This window comes from Myotis yumanensis, unplaced genomic scaffold (assembly GCF_028538775.1).
Source record: "Myotis yumanensis isolate MYYU_CA2020_CCGP unplaced genomic scaffold, mMyoYum1.0.hap1 SCAF_19, whole genome shotgun sequence".
NCBI lineage: Eukaryota > Metazoa > Chordata > Mammalia > Chiroptera > Vespertilionidae > Myotis > Myotis yumanensis.
In genome coordinates, this window is record NW_027223770.1 from 26,517,999 (window position 1) to 26,541,518 (window position 23,520).

The 23,520-nt window shown below is 55.9% G+C and overlaps 1 gene segment (V, D, J or C); it reads right to left on the reverse strand.

The window, feature by feature from the left end:
- Window positions 1-343: 343 nt before the first annotated feature.
- On the reverse strand, window positions 344-897 carry LOC138998139 (immunoglobulin lambda variable 1-40-like). The segment is given in 2 exon segments: window positions 344-708; window positions 818-897. Coding segments are annotated over 2 exon segments (423 nt in total).
- Window positions 898-23,520: the final 22,623 nt, after the last annotated feature.

Sequence of the window (23,520 nt, forward strand, 5' to 3'; positions counted from 1 at the left end):
AGGCAGGGTCCCCGGATGAACCTGGGCCCAGGGCAGTGATGGCGAACCTATGACACACCTGTCAGAGGTGACACGCGAACTCATATTTTTGGTTGATTTTTGTTTGTTAAATGGCATTTAAACATATAAAATAAATATCAAAAATATAAGTCTTTGTTTTACTATGGTTGCAAATCTAAAAAAAATTGTATATGTGACAAGGCACCAGAGTTAAGTTAGGGTTTTTCAAAATGCTGACACACCGATCTCAAAAGGTTCGCCATCACTGGCCCAGGGCGTCAGCGAGGGAATAAGCAGAAGCCACAGGTCACAGGCTGAGCTGAGCAGGCAGCTGCTGGAGAGCTCACCTCCTCCCAGACCAGAGGGGTTTTTGTCGCACTTCCCCACAGGCCTGGAGCACTGTGCGACTGATACTGCTGTCATAGGACCCACAGTAATAGTCGGCCTCGTCCTCAGCCTGCAGCCCCGTGATGGTCAGGGTACCTGAGTTTCCAGACTTGGTGCCAGAGAACCGGTCTGGGACCCCTGAGGGTCGGTTGCTATTATCATAGATGATGAGTTTGGGGGCCTTTCCTGGGAGCTGTTGGTACCAGTGCACATAGTAACTCCCAATGTTGGTGCTGCTTCCAGTGCAGGAGATGGTGACCTTCTGGCCCGGAGACCCCGACACTGAGGATGGCTGAGTCAGCACAGACTGGGCCCAGGATCCTGCAAGAGGGGGAGACACAGAGATGCTGAGTCTGGGTGTAGAGACAAGAGGAGGAAGCACGGCCCATGTGTCTTCCCAAGGCCCCTTCCCGTCCCCTTATCCAGTCACCTGTGCAGTGAGCCAGGAGGATGAGGAGGAGAGGGGCCCAGGCCATGGTGGAGGTCATCCCTGAGTCCTGCCTCCTGAGGCCCCACAGCTGAAGCAGAGCTCCCCACACCTCTCCCTTCCCCTCTTCATAGTCTGCAGGAGGGAGGATCCTGTTATGCAAATGAGACCCCATCTATCTGATCCCTCCCTGGGCCCTGGGCAGGGCCCTCTGCCTGAGGATGGCCATTGGTGTGGGCGGGGGAGGGGCTGTGTGGGGCCCAGGTTTGGGGAAGTCACAGCTGACAGTCCTGAGCAGATGGTCCTGGGCTTTGTCAGGGGCTGGTCCCAGCTCTGAGCACCCAGATCCTCAGGAGCAAACCCCCAGCGCCCTCTAGTGTCCAGGCCCAGACACACCATTGAGTGACATGGGGGCCAGAGCCCATGAGAGGCCACCTCTGCCTTCCCACTACTCTGTCCTCTGCCCCTGCCCTAGGGCCAGGCCAGGGTCCCCTCTATGGCCTCCCCTCACCTCGGGGCACCTTCAGTCTCTACTTGGCGTCCTCAGGGGGAGTCTGACCACAGCTCCCGGGACTGGTCCGTGGTCAGGACTCAAGTGGCATCTCCTGCACCAACTCTTAGACCAGGGTCAGGGCTCAGGTCAGGGCCAGAGCAGGGACAGCCCCGTGGAGGCGCATCCCCTTCTGTGAGGGACTCGGCTCTGTCTTGTGTGGGATTCACTCCTGGTGGCGGGAGGCCTCCTTCCCATGGACCCAGGGCCCCGAGGAGAAAGGGGCCCTTCCACAGGGCTGGGCAGCGGGGGGAGGAAGCCCTCGTGGGCTGTCCTCGTCCGGGGTCAGGGTCACTGTTATTTTGTGTCCATATTTCCTCCTCCTGACACCATCGTTCTCCATGAGCCGTGGGCTGTGGTCACTCCTGGGATCTGTTCTCAACGCACAGTCAGACGTTGGCGTTTATCTGAGAGGAAAAGGGGGACATGCAGGATGCGCTGAGCAAAAATGTGGTTAAAATTTCTAATTGCTGTGCTAGGGCTTCATTTAATAACTTTATATATTAGTCACCGCTCTGCCAGCTTGAAATGCATGTATGTTTTATATGTGAATGTCAAAATGAGGCTGATTTAAAAATTCTACAATGATGCATATTGGTGGAAATTGTTGTTAGAGGAATTAATGGAAAAGCATTGGAAACACTGTGCCTTCTGCTCTGGGTTGAAAAGGTGTTAATTGACGTTTTCTAACATCACTTTACATTTTAGTCGTGAGATGGGAGCTGTGCCCTGTGATCTGGTCCTAACAGTTGAAAATCCCGAGTTGCTGCGCAGTGACCCCCACGAGGAGGTTCCATGAGCTTCCGAACGTCCCCGGAGGAGAAGCACCTGCCACAGGCCCTGGAGAGGCCTTGTCACCAGCAGACCCGCAGCTTCACGTCTCGGGGTGACCAGCCTGGGGGCCAAGTGAGGAAGCAGAGACCCAGCTTCCGATGGTCACACGGACAATGGGCCTCCCAGCCTTTGGGCCACAGATTCAGGCAGTTTTCACTGAAACCAATGGAGGCTGGAGGGGGATTAAATCATTCACAGGAGATGGGGGGGGGGGTCTGAGGTAGGAGGAACCCTAACCAGCAGGAAGAAGGTGCTTCATGTCCTCGGAAGATCTAGGTATTAAAAAACTCCAAACCAGCCTTTCTTCTTTTTTTAAGACATATGTTTATTGATTTCAGAGAGGAAGGGAGAAGGAGAGGGAGAGATACAAGATCAATGATGAGAGAGAATCATGGATCAGCTGCCTCTTGCACACACCTCACTGGGGATGGAGCCCAAAACCCAGACATGCGTCCTGCCTGACCAGGAATTAACCCGTGACCTCCTGGTTCATAGGTTGACGCTCAACCACTGGGCCATGCTGGCCGGGCCTCATTGCCTTTAAAAATCAGGCCCTTATTGGAGGACATCCCGCCACTCACACCTGTCACAGACCTCCAGGCGCCGACTCCAGGCTGCTCTCAGTCTTGGCGGGGCAGGGAGGTAATAAAGCTACTACAGACTTCCTCGTGCTGGTTTTTGGGAAACAGAAGATTCAGATTTATTTTAATTTATTTTTTAATTGAGATGTAATTGACATTAATTAGTGTCAGGTGTACGACATAATGACTCTGTGAGGTGTAAACTGCAGAACCATCCCAGAATACGTCTCCTTGACCTCAGCCATCAGACGTGGCTACAAGTTCTGCTATTTCTTGTGCTGAGAACAGTTAAGATCCAGTCTCTCAGCTGCTTTCACAGACACAGTGTGACAGCGCCCCCTGCCGGGTCCCCATGCTGTCCACACTCCCAGAGCCAGGTAGTCACAGCCAGAAGTGTCTCCTCCTGGACCCCTTCACCCACTGGGACCACCCCCTTCAGCGCCCACCATGGCACCCCCCAATCTGCTAGAGTGACAGCTGTGAATGGCCGATTTTTGTGCTTAAAATCACAGAGCAAATGGAAACCAGTCCCATGGCTTAAAGGGAGTAAATCCTGATGGGATGGAACAGGGCCCAGCCAGCTGTCACTCATCTCAGCCTCACAGGCCCAGTGAGTGCAGCCCAGGGGGAGGGAACAGAGCCCGTGGGTGGGAGAGGCCTTACCTTCCTCCTGGACCCTGAGCTGGGAAAGCGCTGCTCTGAGTGACATGGAGGCCGGAGGGGAGGGAGGCCCCTTCACCCCCAGGCAGGGTCCCCGGATGAACCTGGGCCCAGGGCATCAGCGAGGGAATAAGCAGAAGCCACAGGTCACAGGCTGAGCCGAGCAGGCAGCTGCTGGAGAGCTCACCCCCTCCCAGACCAGAGGGGTTTTTGTCTCACTTCCCCACAGGCCTGGAGCACTGTGCGACTGATACTGCTGTCATAGGACCCACAGTAATAATCGGCCTCGTCCTCAGCCTGCAGCCCCGTGATGGTCAGGGAGGCTGAGCTGCCAGACCTGGAGCCAGAGAATCGGTCCGGAATCCCTGTGGGTCGTTTGCTACTCTGATAGATGAGAAGTTTGGGGGCCTTTCCTGGGAGCTGCTGGTACCAGGACACATAGTCACCATACCCAACGTTGGTGCTGCTTCCTGTGCAGGAGATGGTGACCCTCTGGCCCAGGGCCCCGGACACTGAGGGTGGCTGAGTCAGCACAGACTGGGCCCAGGATCCTGCAAGAGGGGGAGACACAGAGATGGTGAGTCTGGGTGTAGAGACAAGAGGAGGAAGCAGGGCCCATGTATGTTCCCAAGGCCCCTTCCCCGTCCCCTCATCCAGTCACCTGTGCAGTGAGCCAGGAGGGTGAGGAGGAGAGGGGCCCAGGCCATGGTGGAGGTCATCCCTGAGTCCTGCTCCTGAGGCCCCACAGCTGAAGCAGAGCTCCCCACACCTCTCCTCTCCTCTCTTCATAGTCTGCGGGAGGGAGGGCCCACTCATGCAAATGAGGACCCCCTGGTTTGATTCCTCCCTGAGCCCTGGGTCTGGTCCCTGTGCCTGAGGATGGCAGGGTGAGGGCGGGGGTGGGGCTGTGTGAGGCCCAGAGGGTGGCAAGGTCACAGCTGTGAGCCCTGAGCACAGGGCACCAGGCTGGGCCAGGGAACAGGTTGTAGCTCTGATGAGCCCAGCCCCTCAACAGCAGCCCCTGAGCGCCCCCTGGTGCCCAGGCCTGGATGCACCACTGTGTTCCCTGCTGACTGAGCCCATGAGGGACAGGTCCTGCCTCCCCCAGCTCTGTGCACTGACCCCCTGGCTCAGGGCGTCCAGGTGCCCCCTGAGGTGGCCTCCTCATCCCCTCAGGACACTCTCTATGTTCCCCTCCGCCTCCTCCTGGGAGTCTGGGCTCATCTCCTTAGCCGTTCAAGGGTCAGAACTGAGCTGGTGTCACTTATGGAACTTTCCTCCCAGGATCAGGTCCAGAGCAGTGACCGTCCCTAGGAGGCGAGGTTCCTAATTTTCAGGACTCAGTTTTATTTTTTTATTTATGTGATTCCACCCCTGTTAGAAATTAATCACTCTCTTTCCAGCACACAAATATTATTCTCTCAATATCCTTCCCTTCTGTCCAGTAGATTATACATATTCCGTTTCTGCACATGCTTTTCGGTCAAGCTTTACCTAGTAACTGGCATCCTCATTGATAGGGAAATAGAATATAATATTTCCCACTCGTCTGTTTTCTGTCCATAGGAGAGTCTGGTATCTGATTGTCTGACTGAGGCTCACTGTGACTCCAGCTCCCTGGACACAGAAGGGGAAGGGACAGTGACAGCACCACCGGGACCAGGGCCTGTGAGGGGGGGATACTAAGCAATGATTCAAGGGGACCTGGGGGAGCACTTTGTGGGGATGGAAGGAGACGGAGATGCATTGTGGGGTGTGGGGTCAGAGGTTGTGTGCGAGGCCATGGCGCCTGTCCCCCCCTGAGGGAGGTGTGGGAGGCAGAGGCTCCAAGGAGACGGGGGCAGCGTCTCCATGGCAGCCAGGAGCCTGCCTCCCAGGTCCTCCCTCTGGGAAAGGGAGGCCAGGCTGTGGGGTTGGTGCTGTTTCTCACTTTCCTGGGGGAACTGGACCTCAGGTCACTGCCCCCTGATGGGAGGGGCTGTGGCTTTTTTGGACCTGAATGTGTCAGGACAATGGGGAGGTCAGGGGTCAGAGCTGGTCATGGTGAGGCAGGAACTACCTTGCAGGTTTCCCTGCTGGGTTTCCAGACCCAAATGCACTAGTGAAGAGGGTGGGGCAGAGGGAGGCCCTGGAGCCATGAGGGGAACTTCCTGTCTGTGTTCGCTCTGATCCGGACCCACACCTCCCAGCCACGGGGTCAGCAGAGAATGGAGCCCAGTTCCCGCTCCTGGGAGCTCAGAGGTCCCTGGCGATGTCCTCTCAGGAGAAAGAGCAAATCCCTGCTCTGAGCAGGTGGCCGAGCTCAAGGAGGGTCCCCAGGCCCAGGCCAGGCGCTGGGGCTGCCAGGCCTCCTTCCCTCCCGCCCTCGGCCAGAGGAGGGGCCGTCCCTGCAGATGTGGTCCCTCCAGGGACTGCCCAGCCCCCTGAGCCCTGGGGCTGCAGCTCAGCTCACCCCCAGGCTGAGCAGGATGGACTGTCCCGACGGGCTGTGTCCTGGAGACGCTGCCACAAAGGCCCACAGACTGAGCCCCCCAGAGCCAGGGAGAGGGTCCCTGTCAGGGTTGGGGTTCAAGTCTGAGGTCAAGGTGCTGGCAGGCCCGCCCTCCCAGGGAGGCCCCGGGTAGGTGCTCTCTTGTCTCTTTCCAGCGTCTGGAGGCTCCGTCCAACCCTGACATGATCTCAGCTTGGGCTTCGGTCCCTGACTCTGTCCTCACAGCTGAGCCCACGGGTCATGCGTCCAGGCCTCAGAGAATCTTTGGGAACCTGCTCTGGGGCAGAGGGGCCGGGTTTTGGAAGACAAGGTGTTACAGAATTTACCAGGTGACTGAAAAATACGCAGGAGCACCAGAGGCACAGGAAAAACCCATTTATTTCCAGATGTTTCACATGTACTGGCACAGTGACTCAGGGGAGTCTGTTTCTCTCCAAATCCTGAGTAAACAATATGGAGGATGCTTTCCCTTTATACCCCTTTGGTTTCTCTGTCCCCCAAATATGGATCATACTTCCGGACCTTTTGCAGGCTTTGCAAAAAGCCTCATGGGCTCTAATGGGGCAGTGAGACCACATCTCAAGGCTGGGCCTGGCGCCAGCACTGATACTCCGTCTGGGGGTTGTGTGTTGTTCATGGTTTATGGCCTCTACAATGGGAGAAGAACTTTAGGTAAACAGGTCTTGCAGGACCAGATAATTAAAGGGGCACTGACTAGACTATAGGCTAACAAGAATGTGCATTAGGTTACTGGCACAGATTCAGATTGCTAGACTGCCCCAAATGTCCCATTTCCCCCAGCAATGGTGCTGGGACCCAGCCTACAGTTTACTTGGCCCTAAAACCTTACACGGGTGTGAACGGAAGACGTGAAGGAAATTCTGCTGGGCAGGAGGCCCCAACTGCATTTCTAAGTGGCTCCATTTCTACTGTTGTTATATGATATTGTTAAGTTTTATCTTGATTATTACATGCTACCCAAGTGAAATTCAGAAGGGGCTGTGTGTGTGTGTGTGTGTGTGTGTGTAACTTTTCCTTTTGCTGCTACTGTCCATTCCCTGTGAGATTGTTGATGATATTTGCTCCTGTTCTTAATTTCACTTTGTTTTCATAAAATGATCAAAACCTTAAACAGCTGAAAAATATTGATGAGATTGTCTGGTCCGGGGACTCAGAGAACAACCCTCAGAGCCACCCCAGCGGGACGCAGCCCCGTGAGCAGCAGATGGGGCCCCAGAAGCAGAAGGTGCCCTGAGCCCTGTGTTTGTGCCCCACTTCCCCGCCCGCACCTGTCACTGTGGGGACGGCTGCTGTACCACAGGGCGCAGTAGTACTCGGCCTCGTCCTCAGGCTGCGCCCCTGAGAGGGTCAGGGCAGCTTTGCCCCCTTGGATGGAGCCTGAGAACCGGGCCGGCGTCCAGGAGTGTTTCTTGTTTGTGTCATAAATCAGTGCCGTGGGGACCTGGCCAGGCTTCTGCTGGATCCATTGTGGATAGAGACCATCAGTGACAGCCCCTGTGGGGAGCCACAAGTGAGAGTGACTGTCCCTCCGGGGGACACGGTCGCTGAGGGCTCCTGAGTGACCACAGCCTGAGACCTGGACCCTGAAATAGAAGCAGACACGAGTCAGGGATAAGGAACAGAAGCCGAGGGGCCCCTCCACGGGCTGGTCTCTGAAATGGCCCTGAACCTGGGCAGAGAGCGAGGAGGAGGAGGAGGAGGAGGAGGGGAGTCCAGCGCATGGTGGAGACTTTCCAAGGTGCCTCGGTCTCTTGCAGGTGCTGGTCTCGGGTGTCCCTTTATCTCCTCCCGGCCTCCTGGGCACAGGGGGTGTTTGCTGGTCATTATGCAAATGTGAGCCCACAGGACCCTCCCGTCCTGGGTCCTGGGCCCAGTTTGAAGCTTCACTGTGAGGAGGAGGCTGGGGAGGCTGTGGGCTCTGAGTCTGTCCCTTGAGGGGAAGCACCTGCTGTCACCTCACACCCAGGCCATGGGCATGGGCGCAGGGCCCACTCAATGAGAACCATGTGAGTTGGCTTCAGGCCTTGCAGCTCTGAGAAGAGCCACAGCGCCCCCTGGTGACGCCCTAGGGAATAGTCATGGTGGTGGGAACTGTGGAAGGAATGATGGTGGCCCCTGAAAATAGATAGATAGATAGATAGATAGATAGTTGAGAGATTGATTGATAGCTAGATGGATGATAGATGCAAATATTATATTTCTGACTCGCTGCAGAGAGGTTCCTCCCTGTGTCCTCAATTTGTAACTGCCAGAGGGCGTGCAAAGGAGGGGGTGGGGGCGAGTTTCGTGCCCATGAACCCAATGCAGGTGGTTGCGGCCTGGCCCCTGCTCCACAGGCCTGGCGGGCTCCGGCTGCCCACGGCCCACCGATGGGGTGCGTGCTGCGCATGTGGGGTCAGCGTAGCCTAGGGCAGCTGCCATCAGAGCCCCGCAAGGGGTCATGAGAGTCTTAGCCATAGATTTGGGCTCTTGGGGGAACAAGGGGGCTGCTCCTTCCAAGGCTTAACCTACCCGGAGGCACATGCTCTCACTGAGCAGAGGCTGGAGGAGGGGCCTTGCCAGGAGGGGCCCGGCCTGGGCATCCTTCAGAGGAGACACCTGGGTCCTGCCAGGTATCAGGTCCGCATGGGGACTGATTACCATCCATTCACAGCTGCCAGCTCAGGGAATACTCATTTATTTAAATACTAGAGGCCCGGTGCACGAAATTAGTGCGCTCAGGGGGTCCCTCAGCCCAGATTGTGAGAGGGTGCAGGCCAGGCTGAGGGACCCACCAGTGCATGATCAAGGCCAGGAGGGAGGTGGGAGGTTGGCCAGCTGGGGCTGGACCACGGGAGGGCTCCACGGCGTGTCCAGCCCGTCATCCTCAGTCCCGAGCGGCCAGACCCCAGCAGCAAGCTAACCTACCAGTTGGAGCATCTGCCCCCTGGTGGTCAGTGCACATCATAGCGAGCAGTTGAGTGGCCTTAGCATATCATGTCATATTACACTTTGATTGCTTCAATGGACCACCAGACACTTAGCATATTAGGCTTCTATTATATAGGATATTTTCATTGATTTCATAGAGGAAGCGAGAGACAGAGAGAGAATCATTGATTGGCTGCCTCACTGGGGATTGAGCCCAGGCATGTGCCCTGACCTCGAATCAAATCCGGGACCTTTCAGTCTGCAGGCCGTCGCTCTATCCACTGAGCCAAGCCAGCCAGGGCTCAGGGCATATGTAGGGGGATGGGCTCCTCCACCAGGCAGACCCCCAGGTTGTCAGGATGGGCGTGGCCTGCCCACCTGGAGGCTGGTTTGCCCAGGAGGTGGACAGTTTGCAGAGCTGGCGGGGGCCTGGCTGATTCTGTGTGGTGTGAGTGTGAACATGTGTGTGTGAGTTGTGTGTGTGCGTCTGTGTGTTTCCCCAGGAGTTATTCTTCCTTATCATCACACAGCTGCTTCTGAAATCGAACACATGACAATCGCAGGCTTTCTTGAAATGAACTCCTACAGCGCACACCCCAGCATCCCCTGGGGCTGTGTTCCCCCCACCCGCACCCCTCGCGCTCAGCAGCTGGAGAGACGGAGGCGCTGGCGTCAATGGCCCCGGCCTGGGGTCCTGATGTGGAGCCGCCAATGGGTGGGCCAGGCAAGTCTGATGCTCTGAAGCTCTGACTGCAGGAGTCACTCAGCTGTGGGGTCGGCGTTCACCGTGGGAGCGAAGAGCACCCTGGAGGCCCAGCCGCAATCCCTGCACTTGGCATGGAGCAGGAAGACCGTGACCTTGAGGGCGTCCCAGGAGACCAGGCACGTGCTGGACGCCAGCAGGTGTGGTGAGCGCCGTGCAAGACGTTCCCGCGGCCTCGCACGCTCAGTGCGCCCCGGGGAGAGGACTCGGAGCCGTGCGGGATGGAGGGTTGCGAACTACGGGCGTTCACTCCATAAGGTTCCAATGGAGAGGCTGGCTGGCACCTCCGTGGCCTTCAGAAGTGCTGAGTCCCAACTCACCGCTGAGCTTTCCGAGCTGCCAGGCTTGTCCGGGAGACAAGAGCCGAGGCTGCTACCCTCGCTGCAGGTCGGCCCTTCCGGCCCACGTGGACACTTCAGAGACCAGACTGTATCTCTGGACCTTCTCTTCCCGCAGCCCCCCCCCCCCCCCCTACACACCGCTCTTCTTTATCTGACATGTTCATAGGGAGGGGAGGGGATGATTGTAATTCCCTGAACTTGTTTCTCCCAAATTTTGTAGGAAAGCTGTACCCGGATGTTCTGCTGGTTGCAGCGTCTGGCCCGGGCCCAGGCTGTGCATTCTCCAGATTGAGAGCACGCACTGATGTAGTATTTGGACTCAATCAGAAAACTGACGTGGGAAACACACGTAAGAGAATTGTCAAGGCGACCCCAGTAGCAATTCATGATTAAACGTGGATCTGCGTGGACCAACGTGCAGAAACTGTGCCTGACCTTCATACAGGCATGGCATGGCCTGACATTTCAGAAAGAAATGTGTGTGTGTGTGTGTGTGTGTGTATTTAAAATATATTTGTATTGATTTCAGAGAGAGGGAGAGAGAGAGAGATGGAAACATTAATGATGACAGAGAGTCATTAATCAGCTGCCTCCTGTACATTCCCACTGCAGATCAAGCCCACAACCCGGGCATATGCCCTGACTGGGAATCTAACCGTGACCTCCTGGTTCCTAGGTCGATGCTCAACCACTGAGCCACACCGATGAGGCGAATGTTTGTCTTTATACGTTTTTGATGAAATATGGGTAGAGCATTTTTTCCATGTGGTAAAGAGAAAAACAACCAAGAGGGAAAATTGCGAGTATGGTGAACTATAAGAAAAGAAAAACGACAAATATGGCACATCATCTCTCCCTCATAATAAATGTAACGGTGAACGAGGGAGACAGTAGAAAAACTGTAATCTAATTGGGCACATTGATGTCATGTTTTTCAATGACAGAATAGAAGAACCACTTGCTACTTTTACATGAAAATGAATAATTCAATGATATACAAGTGAAAAGACATGAGAAAAAAGTTTAAAATGGAAATATATAAATATGAACATTGATTGAAAAATAGATAAAATGCAGATTTTCTTAGAAAAATAGAAATTAGAAATATTTGCCGAACCAGTTTGGCTCAGTGGATAGAGCGTCAGCCTGTGGACTCAAGGGTCCCGGGTTCGATTCCGGTCAGGGGCATGTAACTTGGTTGCGGGCACGTCCCCACTGGGGGGCATGCAGGAGGCAGCTGATAGATGTTTCTCTCTCATCGATGTTTCTAACTCTCTATCCCTCTCCCTTCTTCTCTGTAAAAAATCAAAAAATATATATTTAAAAAAAAAGAAATTAGAAATATTAGAGAAAACTAAATAAATGGACTGATATCCTTAGAAAAAACTAGAAAACATAATTATGGAATTAATCCACAAACATGCACAAAATACAGGTAGTTTTACAAATAACACTGAGGCGTCAGAAACATGGAGAAGAAGATGAAGAGTAGCCCCATTCTGCACAGGAAGGTGCTGCCAAGTACGGCTTGCACATAAACAACTCATCTTACAATGGGCATCAGTCATGAGGCCCGTGGGGAGGCCGAGGTTTTTGTCCCACTTCCCCATCTGTGTGTGTCACTGTGGGAAATACCATATTCTCCAGACAGACAGTAATAGTCAGCCTCGTCCTCAGGCTGCAGCCCCGAGATGAGCAGGAGCCCCGCATTGGCCGAGGCGTCTTTGGATCCAGAGAAGCGGCTGGGGACCCCAGTTCCCAAGCTTGTACTTGAGCCTTGGTACAGGAGGTACCGGGGACGGCTCCCTGGCTTCTGCTGGAACCAGTATATCCCGTAATCACTGAGAGAAAAGGCACCACCACTCAGGGTGCAGGTGAGTCTGGCTGTGGCTCCCGGAGATGCAGAGAGGGAGGGCGGCTGAGTCAGCACAAGCTCGGAGAGGGACCCTGCAGACACAGACACTTGTCAGTGATGGGCAGGGACCAGGGGACCTTTCCCAGGAGACTGAGCAGGAAGGGAAGAAGCCTGGTCCCAGGCCTGTCCCTACCTGTGCAGTGAGAGAGGAGCATGAGGAGCAGAGGAGTCCAGGCCATGGTGCTCACAGCCCTGAGCACACAGTGGGGCTGGGCTGCCCAGGCCTCCTTTTCTCCCCACCCTCTGCCAGAGGAGGGGCTGCCATGCAAATGAGAGTCCCTCCAGGGACTGCCCAGCCCCTCCCTGGGCCCTGGGGCTGGAGCTCAGCTCACACCCCAGACTGAGGGGCATGGAGGTGGGCTCATGCCTGGGGGCCCTGGGAGGAAGCACCTGCTGAGACCACACAGAGGGACTTGCTCAGAGGATGTGGCTGCTGCTTTCCCTTCAGGGAGCACAGAGCATGGCCATGGGGCTCCTGTCAGTAAATGGTCCTCACTGAGCAGCTTGCATGAACCTCAGGGCAGTCCCACAGTGCCCCCTGCTGGTCACATGTGCAAAAATAAAAACAGGAAACCGCTAAGATTTATAACCTTTATTTAAACACTAGAGTCCCTGTGCACAACATTCATACAGCAGTAGGGTCCCTAGGGCTGGCCGGTGATCACACCGATCAGGTTCCCCACCTCCCCACCTCCTCCTTCCCTCACTCCCTCAGCATCCCACCACTGCTCCACGGCCATGTTCCACATCGCCCCCTGTTGGTCAGCACATGTCATAAGGAGCCATTGAACTGCCAGTTTCTGGGTCGAACTCCCGAAGGGACACTTTGCATAGTAGCCTTTTATGCAGAAGGTAGATAACACGCTTGCTTTCCTTGGAAGACACAAGTGTGGCTGCAACTACGATGGAATAAGTGAGAGACCAATGTTCTTATAAAACAGAAAATGCTGAGGGACGACTTCACGGAACGGGAAAGGCAGTTTCACAGGCCCTCTCACAGGTCAGCAGATCAAATGGTTCCAATTCATTTTCATCCAAATTTCTCTAAAACATTTAACAAGATGTAACCTGTCCTTGTTGGTTTTAGCCGTTCTCACGGCGACAAATGCTCCTGGAAATGATAGAGAACCAAAAATGACAGGACAATCATGCTAGATGTGGACACAGATGTCCTAAGTAACCTGTCAGTACAGAGGTTCCAGGTCAGGATGAGCTGATGGGCAATGACCAAGGAACCAGCAGCCGGCACAAGAATTTTTTTTTTTTTTTATTGGTTTTTTACAGAGAGGACGGGTGAGGATAGAGAGTTAGAAACATCGATCAACTGCCTCCTGCACACCACCCACTGGGGAAGTGCCCAAAACCAAGGTACATGCCCTTGACTGGAATCCAACCTGGGACCCTTGAGTCCACAGGCTGATGCTCTATCCACTGAGCCAAACCGGTTAGGGCCGGCACAAGATTTTAACAAGATTCCCAGGTGATTCTAATGTGCAGCTAAGGTTGAGAACCACTGCTCTAGGGAGTTAATAAAGCTGCTATAGACTTCCTCATGCTGGTTTTTGGGAACAGAAGATTCAGATTTATTTTAATTTATTTATTTTTTTTAAATATATTTTATTGATTTTTTACAGAGAGGAAGGGAGAGAGATAGTTAGAAACATCGATGAGAGAGAAACATCGATCACCTGCCTCCTGCACATCTCCCACTGGGGATGTGCCCGCAACCCTGGTACATGCCCTTGACCGGAATCGAAACTGGGACCCTTCAGTCCGCAGGCCGATGCTCTATCCACTGAGCCAAACCAGTTAGTCTATTTTAATTTATTTTTAATTGAGATGTAATTGACATTGATTAGTGTCAGGTGTACAACATAATGACTCTGTGAGGTGTAAACTGCAGAACCATCCCAGAATACGTCTCCTTGACCTCAGCCATCAGATGTGGCGACAAGTTTTGCTATTTCTTGTGCTGAGGACACTGAAGATCCAGTCTCTCAGCTGCTTTCACAGACACAGTGTGACAGCGCCCCTTGCCGGGTCCCCATGCTGTCCACACTCCCAGAGCCAGGTAGTCACAGCAGGAAGTGTCCCCTCCTGGACCCCTTCACCCACTTGGACCACCCCCTTCAGCGCCCACCTTGGCACCCCCCAATCTGCTACAGTGACAGCTGTGAATTGCCGATTTTTGTGCCTAAAATAACAGAGCAAATGGAAACCAGTCTCAAGGCTTAAAGGGAGTAAATCCTGATGGGATGGAACAGGGCCAGGGGTCCTTCCAGCACAGCACACAGTGCTGAGCCCCAGGCAGGGGTGGGGCCAACCAGCTGTCACTCATCTCAGCCTCACAGGCCCAGTGAGGGCAGCCCAGGGGGAGGGAACGGGGCCCAGCGGGTGCGGAGAGGCCTTCCCTTCCTCCTGGACCCTGAGCCTGGGAAAGCGCTGCTCTGAGTGACATGGAGGCCAGAGGGGAGGGAGGACCCTTCACCCCCAGACAGGGTCCCTGGATGAAGCTGGGACCAGGGCTTCGAAGAGGAAATAAGCAGAAGCCACAGGTCACAAGCTGAGCTGAGCAGGCAGCTGCTGGAGAGCTCACCCCCTCGCAGACCAGAGGGGTTTTTGTCTCACTTCCCCACAGGCCTGCAGCACTGTGGGACCACTCAGACTATTGTCCCATGACTCGCAGTAATAGTCGGCCTCGTCCTCAGCCTGCAGCCCCGTGATGGTCAGGGAGGCCGAGTTGCCAGACCTGGAGCCAGAGAATCGATCAGGGACCCCTGAGGGTCGTTTGCTACTCTCATAGATGAGGAGTTTGGGGGCCTTTCCTGGGAGCTGCTGGAACCAGTGCACATAACCACGCCCAACGTTGGAGCTGCTTCCAGTGCAGGAGATGGTGACCCTCTGGCCCGGGGACCCCGACACTGAGGATGGCTGAGTCAGCACAGACTGGGCCCAGGATCCTGCAAGAGGGGGAGACACAGAGATGGTGAGTCTGGGTCTAGAAACAAGAGGAGGAAGCAGGGACATGTGTCTCCCCAAGGCCCCTTCCCCGTCCCCTCATCCAGTCACCTGTGCAGTGAGCCAGGAGGGTGAGGAGGAGAGGGGCCCAGGCCATGGTGGAGGTCATCCCTGAGTCCTACTCCTGAGGCCCCACAGCTGAAGCAGAGCTCCCCACACCTCTCCCTTCCCCTCTTCATAGTCTGCGGGAGGGAGGGTCCTGTTATGCAAATGAGACCCCATCTCTCTGATCCCTCCCTGGGCCCAGGGCAGTGCCCTCTGCCTGAGGATGGCCATTGGTGTGGGCGGGGGAGGGGCTGTGTGGGGCCCAGGTTTGGGGAAGTCACAGCTGACAGCCCTGAGCAGAGGGTCCTGGGCTTTGTCAGGGGCTGGTCCCAGCTCTGAGCACCCAGATCCTCAGGAGCAAACCCCCAGCGCCCTCTAGTGTCCAGGCCCAGACACACCATTGAGTGACATGGGGGCCAGAACCCATGAGAGGCCACCTTTGCCTTCCCACTGCTCTGTCCACTGCCCCTGCCCTAGAGCCAGGTCAGGGTCCCCTCTATGGCCTCCCCTCACCTCGGGGCACCTTCAGTCTCTAATCGGCGTCCTCAGCAGGAATCTGACCACAGCTCCCTGGGCTGGTCCGTGGTCAGGACTCAAGTGGCAGCTCCTGCACCAACTCTTAGACCAGGGTCAGGGCTCAGGTCAGGGCCAGAGCAGGCACAGCCCCGTGGGGGCGCGTCCCCTTCTGTGCGGGACTCGGTTCTGTCTTGTGTGGGATTCACTCCTGGTGGCGGGAGGCCTCCTTCCCGTGGACCCAGGGCCCCGAGGAGAAAGGGCTCTTCCCCAGGGCTGGGCAGCGGGGGGAGGAAGCCCTCATGGGCTGTCCTCGTCCGGGGTCAGGGGTCACTGTTATTTTCTGTCCATATTTCCTCCTCCTGACACCATCGTTCTCCTTGAGCCGTGGGCTGTGGTCACTCCTGGGATCTGTTCTCAACGCACAGTCAGACGTTGGCATTTATCTGAGAGGAAAAGGGGAACATGGGGGACCTGCTTGTCAAAAAAATGTTGACGTTTTCTAATTGCTGTGATTGGGTTTATTTAAAACTTTACACTATATTAGTCAGCACTCAGCCAGCTTCAAATGCATGTATGTTATTACCTGTGAAAGTCACAATAAGGCTGATTTAAAAATTCTAGAATGATGCATATTGGTGGAAACTGTGGGCGGAGCAATTGATGGATAAGCATTGGTATCGGAAAGCCTTCTGCTCTGGGCTGAAAGGTGTGAATAGGCGTTTTCTAACATCACTTTACATCTCAGTGGTGAGTTGGGAGCTGTGCCCTGTGGTCGGGTCCTTATGGTTGGAAATGCCCAGTCGCTGCCCAGTGACCCCCACGAGGAGTTTCTAGGAGCTTCCATCCGTCCCAGGAACAGAAGCTCCTGCCGCAGGCAGAGCTCCCAGGACACAGCGGTGTCGGCTCCAGGCTTGTCTCTGGACGGCACAGCCACAGTCGCTGCCCCTGGACTTCTAGCATTCCCAGGACAGATATTATGGCCTCAGCTCCTAGCGACAGCGGCCAATGCCCACTGGAACCAGGCGTTTCTGGCTGCTCTCACTCGAGGGGGTTAATGAAGCAACTTCAGACTTCCACGTGCCTGTTTTTTTGTGCACAGAAGATTCATATTTATTTTAATTTATTTTTAATTGAGATGTAATTGACATTAATTAGTGTCAGGTGTACGACATAATGACGCTGTGAGGTGTAAACTGCAGAACCATCCCAGAATACGTCTCCTTGACCTCAGCCATCAGACGTGGCTACAAGCTCTGCTATTTCTTGTGCTGAGAACAGTTAAGATCCAGTCTCTCAGCTGCTTTCACAGACACAGTGTGACAGCGCCCCCTGCCGGGTCCCCATGCTGTCCACACTCCCAGAGCCAGGTAGTCACACCTGGAAGTGTCTCCTCCTGGACCCCTTCACCCACTGGGACCACCCCCTTCAGCGCCCACCATGGCACCCCCCAATCTGCTATAGTGATAGCAGTGAATTATCGATTTCTGTGCTTAATATCACAGAGCAAATGGAAACCAGTCACACAGCTTAAAGGGAGTAAATCCTGATGGGATGGAACAGGGCCAGGGGTCCATCCAGCACAGCACACAGTGCTGAGCCCCAGGCAGGGGCGGGGCCCACCAGCTGTCACTCACCTCAGCCTCACAGGCCCAGTGAGTGCAGCCCAGGGGGAGGGAATGGGTCCCGCAGGTGGGAGAAGCCTTCCCTTCCTCCAGGACCCTGAGCCTGGGAAAGCGCTGCTCTGAGTGACATGGAGGCCGGAGGGGAGGGAGGACCCTTCTCCCCCAGGCAGGGTCCCCGGATGAACCTGGGCTCAGGGAAGTGATTGCAAACCTATGACACGCCTGTCAGTGGTGACACGTGAACTCATTTTTTTGTTTGATTTTTCTTTGTTAAATGGCATTTAAATATATAAAATAAATATCAAAAATATAAGTTTTTGTTTTACTAAGTTGGAAATATCAAAAAATTTCTATATGTGACACAGCACCAGAGTTATGTTAGGGGTTTTCAAAATGCTGGCACGCCGAGCTCAAAAGGTTCGCCATCACTGGCCCAGGGTGTCAGCGAGGGAATAAGCAGAAGCCACAGGTCACAGGCTGAGCCGAGCAGGCAGCAAGCAGCTGGAGAGCTCACCCCCTCACAGACCAGAGGGGTTTTTGTCTCACTTCCCCACAGGCCTGCAGCACTGTGTGAGTACCACCACTACTGCTTTCATAGGACGCGCAGTAATAGACGGCCTCGTCCTCAGCCTGCAGCCCCGTGATGGTGAGGGAGGCTGAGCTGCCAGACCTGGAGCCAGAGAATCGGTCCGGAATCCCTGTGGGTCGTTTGCTACTACCATAGATGATGCATTTGGGGGCCTTTCCTGGAACCTGTTGGTGCCAGGACACATAGTCACCATACCCAACGTTGGTGCTGCTTCCAGTGCAGGAGATGGTGACCCTCTGGCCCAGGGCCCCCGACACTGAGGATGGCTGCGTCAGCACAGACTGGGCCCAGGATCCTGCAAGAGGGGGAGACACAGAGATGGTGAGTCTGGGTCTAGAGACAAGAGGAGGAAGCAGGGCCCATGTGTCTTCCCAAGGCCCCTTCCCCGTCCCCTCATCCAGTCACCTGTGCAGTGAGCCAGGAGGCTGAGGAGCAGAGGGGCCCAGGCCATGGTGGAGGTCATCCCTGAGTCCTGCCTCCTGAGGCCCCACAGCTGAAGCAGAGCTCCCCACACCTCTCCCTTCCCCTCTTCATAGTCTGCAGGAGGGAGGGTCCTGTTATGCAAATGAGACCCCATCTATCTGATCCCTCCCTGGGCCCTGGGCGGGACCCTCTGCCTGATTATTGCCATTGGTGTGGGCGGGGGTGGGGCTGTGTGGGACCCAGATTTGGGGAAGTCACAGCTGACAGCCCTGAGCAGAGGGTCCTGGGCTTTGTCAGGGGCTGGTCCCAGCTCTGAGCACCCAGATCCTCAGGAGCAAACCCCCAGCGCCCTCTAGTGTCCAGGCCCAGACACACCATTGAGTGACATGGGGGCCAGAACCCATGGAGGCCACCTCTGCCTTCCCACTGCTCTGCCCACTGCCCCTGCCCCAGGGCCAGGCCAGGGTCCCCTCTATGGCCTCCCCTCACCTCGGGCACCTTCAGTCTCTACTCGGCGTCCTCAGGGGGAGTCTGACCACAGCTCCCGGGGCTGGTCCGTGGTCAGGACTCAAGTGGCAGCTCCTGCACCCACTCTTAGACCAGGGTCAGGGCTCAGGTCAGGGCCAGAGCAGGCACAGCCCCGTGGGGGCGCGTCCCCTTCTGTGCGGGACTCGGTTCTGTCTTGTGTGGAATTCACTCCTGGTGGCGGGAGGCCTCCTTCCCGTGGACCCAGGGCCCCGAGGAGAAAGGGGCCCTTCCTCAGGGCTGGGCAGGGTGGGGAGGAAGCCCTCGTGGGCTGTCCTAGTCCGGGGTCAGGGGTCACTGTTATTTTCTGTCCATATTTCCTCCTCCTGACACCATCATCCTCCATGAGCCGTGGGCTGTGGTCACTCCTGGGATCTGTTCTCAACGCACAGTCAGACGTTGGCATTTATCTGAGAGGAAAAGCGGAACATGCAGGACGCGCTGAGCAAAAATGTGGTTAAAATTTCTAATTGCAGTGCTAGGGCTTCATGTAATAACTTTATATATTAGTCACCGCTCTGCCAGCTTGAAATGCATGTATGTTTTATATGTGAATGTCAAAATGAGGCTGATTTAAAAATTCTACAATGATGCATATCGGTGGAAATTGTTGTTAGAGGAATTGATGGAAAAGCGTTGGAAACGCAGTGCCTTCTGCTCTGGGCTGAAAAGGTGTGAATTGACGTTTTCTAACATCACTTTACATTTCAGTCGTGAGATGGGAGCTGTGCCCTGTGATCGGGTCCTAACAGTTGATAATCCATAGTCGCTACCCAGTGACCCCCACGAGGAGGTTCTAGGAGCTTCCGTCCATCCCCGCAGGAGAAGCACCCGCCACAGGCCCTGGAGAGGCCTTGTCACCAACAGACCCGCAGCTTCACGTCTCGGGGTGACCAGCCTGGGGGCCAAGTGAGGAAGCAGAGACCCAGCTTCCGATGGTCACATGGACAATGGGCCTCCCAAACATTGGGCCACAGATTCAGGCAGTTTTCCCTGAAACCAATGGAGGCTGGAGGGGAATTAAATCATTCACAGGAGATGGGGGGGCAGGGGGGGCCGGGGCTGAGGTAAGAGGAACCCTAACCAGCAGGAAGAAGGTGCTTCATGTCCTTGGAAGATCTAGGTATTAAAAACCTCCAAACCAGCCTTTCTTCTTTTTTAAAGAAATATGTTTATTGATTTCATAGAGGAAGGGAGAGGGAGAGGGAGAGGGAGAAGGAGAGGGAGAGATAGAAAGATCAAAGATGAGAGAGAATCATGGATCAGCTGCCTCTTGCACACACCTCACTGGTGATGGAGCCCAAAACCCAGACATGCGTCCTGCCTGACCAGGAATTGACCCGTGACCTCCTGGTTCATAGGTTGACGCTCAACCACTGGGCCATGCCGGCCGGGCCTCATCGCCTTTAAAATCTGGCCCTTATTGGAGGACATCCCGCCACTCACAGCTGTCACACACCTCCAGGCACCGACTCCTGGCTGCTCTCAGTCTGGCGGGGCGAGGGAGGTAATAAAGCTACTTACAGACTTCCACCTGGTGGTTTTTCCGTGAACAGAAGATTCAGATTTATTTTAATTTATTTTTTAATTAAGATGTAATTGGCATTAATTAGTGTCAGGTGTACAACATAGTGACTGTGAGGTGTAAACTGCAAAACCATCCCAGAATACGTCTCCTTGACCTCTGCCATCAGACGTGGCTACAAGTTCTGCTATTTCTTGTGCTGAGAACAGTTAAGATCCAGTCTCTCACCTGCTTTCACAGACACAGTGTGGCAGCGCCCCCTGCCGGGTCCCCATGCTGTCCACACTCCCAGAGCCAGGTAGTCACAACTGGAAGTGTCTCCTCCTGGACCCCTTCACCCACTGGGACCACCCCCTTCAGCACCCACCATGGCACCCCCCAATCTGCTATAGTGACAGCTGTGAATTGCTGATTTTTGTGCTTAAAATCACAGAGCAAATGGAAACCAGACAAACGGCTTAAAGGGAGTAAATCCTGATGGGATGGAACAGGGCCAGGGGTCCTTCCAGCACAGCACACAGTGCTGAGCCCCAGGCAGGGGCAGGGCCCAGCCAGCTGTCACTCACCTCAGCCTCACAGGCCCAGTGAGTGCAGCCCAGGGGGAGGGAATGGGGCCCTGAGGGTGGGGAGAGGCCTTCCCTTCCTCCAGGAACCTGAGCTGGGAAAGCGCTGCTCTGAGTGACATGGAGGCCGGAGGGGAGGGAGGACCCTTCACCCCCAGGCAGGGTCCCGGATGAAGCTGGGCCCAGGGCGTAAGCAAGGGAATAAGCAGAAGCCACAGGTCACAGGCTGAGCTGAGCACGCAGCTGTTGGAGAGCTCACCCCCTCGCAGACCAGAGGGGTTTTTGTCGCACTTCCCCACAGGCCTGGAGCACTGTGCGACCAATACTGCTGTCATAGGACCCACAGTAATAGACAGCCTCGTCCTCAGCCTGCAGCCCCGTGATGGTCAGGGTGGCTGAACTGCCAGACCTGGAGCCAGAGAATCGGTCCGGAATCCCTGTGGGTCGTTTGCTACTACCATAGATGATGCATTTGGGGGCCTTTCCTGGAACCTGTTGGTGCCAGGACACATAGTCACCATACCCAACGTTGGTGCTGCTTCCAGTGCAGGAGATGGTGACCCTCTGGCCCAGGGCCCCCGACACTGAGGATGGCTGAGTCAGCACACTCTGGGCCCAGGATCCTGCAAGTGGGGGAGACACAGAGATGGTGAGTCTGGGTCTAGAGACAAGAGGAGGAAGCAGGGCCCATGTGTCTTCCCAAAGCCCCTTCCCCGTCCCCTCATCTAGTCACCTGTGCAGTGAGCCAGGAGGGTGAGGAGGAGAGGGGCCCAGGCCATGGTGGAGGTCATCCCTGAGTCCTGCTCCTGAGGCCCCACAGCTGAAGCAGAGCTCCCACACCTCTCCCTTCCCCTCTTCATAGTCTGCAGGAGGGAGGGTCCTGTTATGCAAATGAGACCCCATCTATCTGATCCCTCCCTGGGCCCTGGGCAGGGCCCTCTGCCTGAGGATGGCCATTGGTGTGGGCGGGGGAGGGGCTGTGTGGGGTCCAGGTTTGGGGAAGTCACAGCTGACAGCCCTGAGCAGAGGGTCCTGGGCTTTGTCAGGGGCTGGTCCCAGCTCTGAGCACCCAGATCCTCAGGAGCAAACCCCCAGCGCCCTCTAGTGTCCAGGCCCAGACACACCATTGAGTGACATGGGGACCAGAACCCATGGAGGCCACCTCTGCCTTCCCACTGCTCTGCACACTGCTCCCGACCAGGGCCAGGCCCGGGCCCCTCTATGGCCTCCCCTCACCTCGGGGCACCTTCAGTCTCTACTTGGCGTCCTCAGGGGGAGTCTGACCACAGCTCCCTGGGCTGGTCCATGGTCAGGACTCAAGTGGCAGCTCCTGCACCAACTCTTAGACCAGGGTCAGGGCTCAGGTCAGGGCCAGAGCAGGCACAGCCCCGTGGGGGCGCGTCCCCTTCTGTGCGGGACTCGGTTCTGTCTTGTGTGGGATTCACTCCTGGTGGCGGGAGGCCTCCTTTCCTTGGACCCAGGGCCCCGAGGAGAAAGGGGCCCTTCCCCATGGCTGGGGGGCAGGTGGGGGAGGAAGCCCTCGTGGGCTGTCCTCGTCCGGGGTCAGGGGTCACTGTTATTTTCCGTCCATATTTCCTCCTCCTGACACCATCGTTCTCCATGAGCCGTGGGCTGTGGTCACTCCTGGGGTCTGTTCTCAACGCACAGTCAGACGTTGGCATTTATCTGAGAGGAAAAGGGGAACATGCAGGACGCGCTGAGCAATAATGTGGTTAAAGTTTCTAATTGCTGTGATAGGGCTTCATTTATTAACTTTATATATTAGTCACCACTCAGCCACCTTCACATGCCCAAAAGTGATTGTGGGTGAAAAAGACTTAAAGGAAGAGCTAAAAATAAAGGCACTTGAGAGGCAGGGGCAGCATGGCTGCTGAGAGGCAGGGGCAGCATGGCTGCTGAGGGGTGGGCTTGGCTGCTGTGAGCTGGGCGGGGCAGGTGTGGCTGGCCTGGGTTAGGGGGCAGATGCTCACCACCCTTGGCCATGGCTCCCTCTCCTGGGGTGAGAGGTGGGTGTGGCACAGCCTGGGCCCTTCCCCTGGCCCACGCCACCCTCACCCACTGTCCCTGGGCCGGCCATGATGCACGCTGGCCACCATGTGCCGTGACCGCCTCTTGTGGACCTGGCTGAGGCTGGTGCCGCCGCCCTGGACGTGGACGGAGCAGAGCAGGCTGGTCAGGAGGCTGCAGAGCCCGCGGCCGCCCCGACCAGCTGGCTGAGGCCCCATCAGCCGCCCCCCTCATCCTCAGGGCAGCTCCTCTGACCCGGGTTCAGGGGCCCATCCTATCCCTGTGGGACCTTCCCAGGGACCCGGGAACCAGCCCTCCCCACACCTGGTCACAGGCCAGCTGTGTGCAGACTCCACAGAGGCCCTGAGCCACATCTCCTCTCGGAGCCGGCGCTGTAGACCCTGACCCTGGGGCCGGCCTGTCCATCCGGGGCCGGTCTGACCCTGAGGACACTGCCCTGAGGCCCGGGGACAGGCCTGCCAGCCACAGAGCCACAGAAAAGGCCCGGCTGCAGCCCCGTGAGGGCACACAGCCCCTGCTGACCACGATCAGAGAGGCGATCCCATCAGCCCTTGGGAGTCAGAGCCAAGTGACCTCCGGGCTCCTGGGCATAAAGGCGGCCAAGGCAGCTGCTCCTTCAAATGCATAAATGCCCGCGGGGCTGCCGGGGCCTGAGGGATCAGCACCTAGGACAGCAGCCTCGGGCTCCAATAAAGGGCCCTCAGGGACCCAGGAAATGGAAGTGCATCAATATTCTGACCAAGAATTCAGAGTCACTCTCCTCAA